The 3,433-nt window shown below is 36.9% G+C and overlaps 1 protein-coding gene across 1 annotated transcript; it reads left to right on the top strand.

Annotated features, from left to right (window-relative positions):
• The first annotated feature begins 207 nt into the window (after positions 1-207).
• Positions 208-2,693, top strand: LOC111410834 (F-box protein PP2-A13-like). Its single transcript, XM_023041399.1, has 3 exons — positions 208-707; positions 824-942; positions 2,068-2,693. Exons 1-3 carry the CDS (start codon positions 399-401, stop codon positions 2,504-2,506), a joined length of 867 nt encoding a protein of 288 aa, XP_022897167.1. The 5' UTR covers positions 208-398; the 3' UTR covers positions 2,507-2,693.
• The last annotated feature ends 740 nt before the right edge of the window (positions 2,694-3,433 follow it).

Genomic DNA, 3,433 nt, shown 5'->3' on the forward strand with positions numbered 1-3,433 from the left:
ATTCACCTGACATGGACCTATAGATATAAAATTTCGATCGCGTGTGCGCACGCATTGCATGGAGCGTGCAGTCAGCTCTCACTGTACTGGATAAGAATTTCAGGCTCCATGTCAGCATCCCCAATAAAATGGGTCTTTCTTTCCCTCCAGTACTATTCCCTTCTTTTATCTACAATACCTCTACGATTAAGCTTCACGTGTCGACTCGTGCATTTTTTACTCCACACGATTTTAGATCTACTGTTCGCACTGCATAGAATTGTACACAATGGAAATGTAGCACCTTCCCTTTGCCCTCTCTCTAAGAGCTAGCATCTGTATACAATTCTTGAATTGAAGAGGACATTGGGAATTCCCCGTCTCTGCTTTTTCAGCTGCCGTTTTCGTTAAATCCACAAATGGGTGCAAATGCATCTGCTATGCCGGGGGAACCCAATGGGCTGATGAGGCCCAAGCTGGAGGATATACCGGAATCCTGTATGGCTCTGGTTCTCTCCTACTTGGACCCGCCGGAGATTGCCAAGCTGGCGAGGATAAACCGGGCTTTCCGGGCAGCCGCCTCCGCGGATTTTATCTGGGTTCCCAAATTTCCCTCCAACTACAACTTTATTCTCAGCAAACTGCCTGATCAAGGCTTGATTACCATGGATAAAAAGGATATTTATGCCAGGCTCTGCAGACCCAACTCTTTTGACGGTGGCACAAAGGTTTGCTTGTTCAAATTCTCTATTTTTTTCCCTTTCTGGCCCTGGATTGTGAAATTCAATATTCTCATTTTTATTTATTTATTTATTATTATTATTTTTTTTTTTTGTGGAAATAGGAATTATGGATTGATAAGACAACAGGAGGGACATATTTGTCGATTTCTTCAAAGGCCATGGCGATTACGGGTATAGATGATCGGAGATATTGGAATCACATTCGAACTTATGAATCTAGGTGGGTATTTGAAACGTCTGCGCGTTTGTTTGGTTTTTTCGCACGTCTATGCACAAATTTGCCAGTAAATGAGTATATTTCTTTTATTCAAAGAAAACTTGCATTTGTCTGAAGATTTTCTTCATAATTGTTTTACGTTTCGTGGGGTTCAAATTTTCAAGTTAAGTAGGCTGTATCTTGATTGAAATGGATCTAATTACCTTCAAATGTGACGGTTTATTTATTTATTTTGTTTTTGAAGCCCCGAAATTTTGGGATCAAAGAACTGGAAGAAAGAAAACCAAAACAAATGTATGATTGAGAGTTTCCATAAATTATGGTAAAATGAAAAAGTGAAGATTAGTTAAAAGAATGTCGTTTTANTGTCGTTTTAGGCAGTCTGGGGATGGGGGTTGAATTCTTGTCCTTATCCGGGTTTGGAATAAATAATTCTTCCTTTTAATTTCCGTTCATGGGTAAAACCAGTATAGAATTTCAGTACTCACATTGAAAGAACGTTTGCCTTCCAAAAGATAGATGTTTAAGAGAAGGAGAGAGAGAAAGATTTATTCGAAGAGGTGGGTTGGTGTAGAATATGATGGTCCACTAGCTCAAATGTAGCTCTGCCTCCACCGCTTAAATGCTGGCTAGTTTGTAAATTTGCTTAATATTATAATAAAATTAACTAGTTTGTATTAAAGTGACAACTTTCTCAAAAATTATGCTGCTAAAGCTGGGGCAGATGAATAATTCTATAGCTTTGATGGAGGGAAATGAAGCCTTTTCTAATTGAATCCCCCATTTGATGTGTTTTTTAGACGCCAGATATTACAATCATGCCAGTAATACTGTTTAGAAGCGGCTAGATGCCTTTGGAATAGCGATAGGAATATCACTAATTGCTTTGTGGTTAACCTTTTCCATGGAGGAAGTAAGGTTTTATTGTGATTGGATCCTCCCTCCATTTTTCAAAACAGTGCTGCGTGCTCTAAATATTTCAACAGATAATTCACTTGTTTGTTTTAGAAGCAAAGAAAACTCGCTCTAGATACAAATCCTGTTCATTCTGTTCAGTCTTTTTATGTGATGTTATTGAATTATTAAGCAATAGGGAACTGAATAATTTCTTGTGACCTCTCCCTGTAGATTCCAAACAATTGCATATCTTCAACAGATCTGGTGGGTTGAAGTAAATGGGGACCTTGAGTTCCAGTTTCCAGCAGGGACATATAGTTTGTTCTTTAGACTCCAGCTGGGAAGGGTTGGCAAAAGATTGGGTCGTCGGGTCTGTAATTTGGACAACGTACATGGGTGGGACGTAAAACCTGTACAGTTTCAGCTGTCGACGCTGGATGGGCAGCATGCTGTATCCCAGTGCACGTTGGACAATTTTGGAAACTGGGTACACTACCACGTGGGAGATTTTGTTGTTGAGGATCCAAATGCTTTGACAAAGATCAAATACTCTTTGACTCAGATTGATTGTACTCACACCAAAGGTGGTTTATGTGTAGATTCGGTTTTGATATGCCCCAAAAGCTTAGGTAAAGAGTTGTTTTTTGTAGACGAACCCTATAAAAAATAGTAATACACTGTCAAAGAATAGATTACTTCTTGAGGAGCTTGGGATGTGGAGGCAATCTGTATTTTTGTTTGAATGAGTTGTTTGATAGTTTCTAGTCTTGGGATTTGGTGGTACCTAGTGATTCTTGTACATAATTTAATTTCAACCATTTTGTTCGGAATATAGATATTGCTTCGGTTGTCTGATATTTGCGCTTCTTCTATTTCCTGTAATTTATTTAGATCCTGTCTTGCTGTGATTTTAAGCTGAATTTGGATCGTTGTTGATCAAAAATTGTACCGTTGGACAATTTTTTAATGGAAATATTCTGACATCTTTGCAGTACAACAACAGGACATTTACTCTCATTTTTCCAATATTACCCCCGTCATTACACACTCTCAACTGCCAACATTCTGTCCCCCTTTTCCTCGTAACTTTTTGCCTCAAAGTCAGTGAACGTGTATTCATACGTGGTTGAAAAGTAGTCTTGAAAAAATAAAATGGTTAAAAAAGTGGTTTGGAAAAATGTGAAAAATAAATTTATGGTGAATTTTGCTCGAATTATGGTGAATTTTGGTATTTAACTTGCTCGAAATATGGTGAATTTTGCATCCACTGTTTGAATTGGCAAACTACAAAATTATTTATTAGACAATGCATTTTGGAACCACTTTCAAGCATGGCAAGTTACGATAATACAAGGACATTAAAGTTAAACAAATTGATAAACAAACATGTTAAATCGTATACAAATTTTGACAAATTTTTGTGCAATATCATAAGGATACGATTTAAATCGTGTAAAAAAAATTTGTGCAGTACCCTTAAGAAAAAAGGAAAAAATTGATCTCATATTTTTAAAAAAAAAAAAAATAATAATAAATTAAAAAAAAAAGAAAGAAAAAAAAATAAAAACAACTTGTGTCTCCGTGACAAATATTGTCA

Source organism: Olea europaea, chromosome 15 (genome assembly GCF_002742605.1).
Source record: "Olea europaea var. sylvestris chromosome 15, O_europaea_v1, whole genome shotgun sequence".
In the NCBI taxonomy this organism is placed as follows: domain Eukaryota; kingdom Viridiplantae; phylum Streptophyta; class Magnoliopsida; order Lamiales; family Oleaceae; genus Olea; species Olea europaea.

Excerpts from the sequence above, each read along its gene's own strand:
- LOC111410834 (XM_023041399.1), top strand. The coding sequence starts at position 399 with ATGGGTGCAAATGCATCTGCTATGCCGGGGGAACCCAATGGGCTGATG. Across the intron at positions 708-823 it reads CTTTTGACGGTGGCACAAAG|GAATTATGGATTGATAAGAC; the intron begins GTTTGCTTGTTC and ends TTGTGGAAATAG. Across the intron at positions 943-2,067 it reads ATTCGAACTTATGAATCTAG|ATTCCAAACAATTGCATATC; the intron begins GTGGGTATTTGA and ends CTCTCCCTGTAG.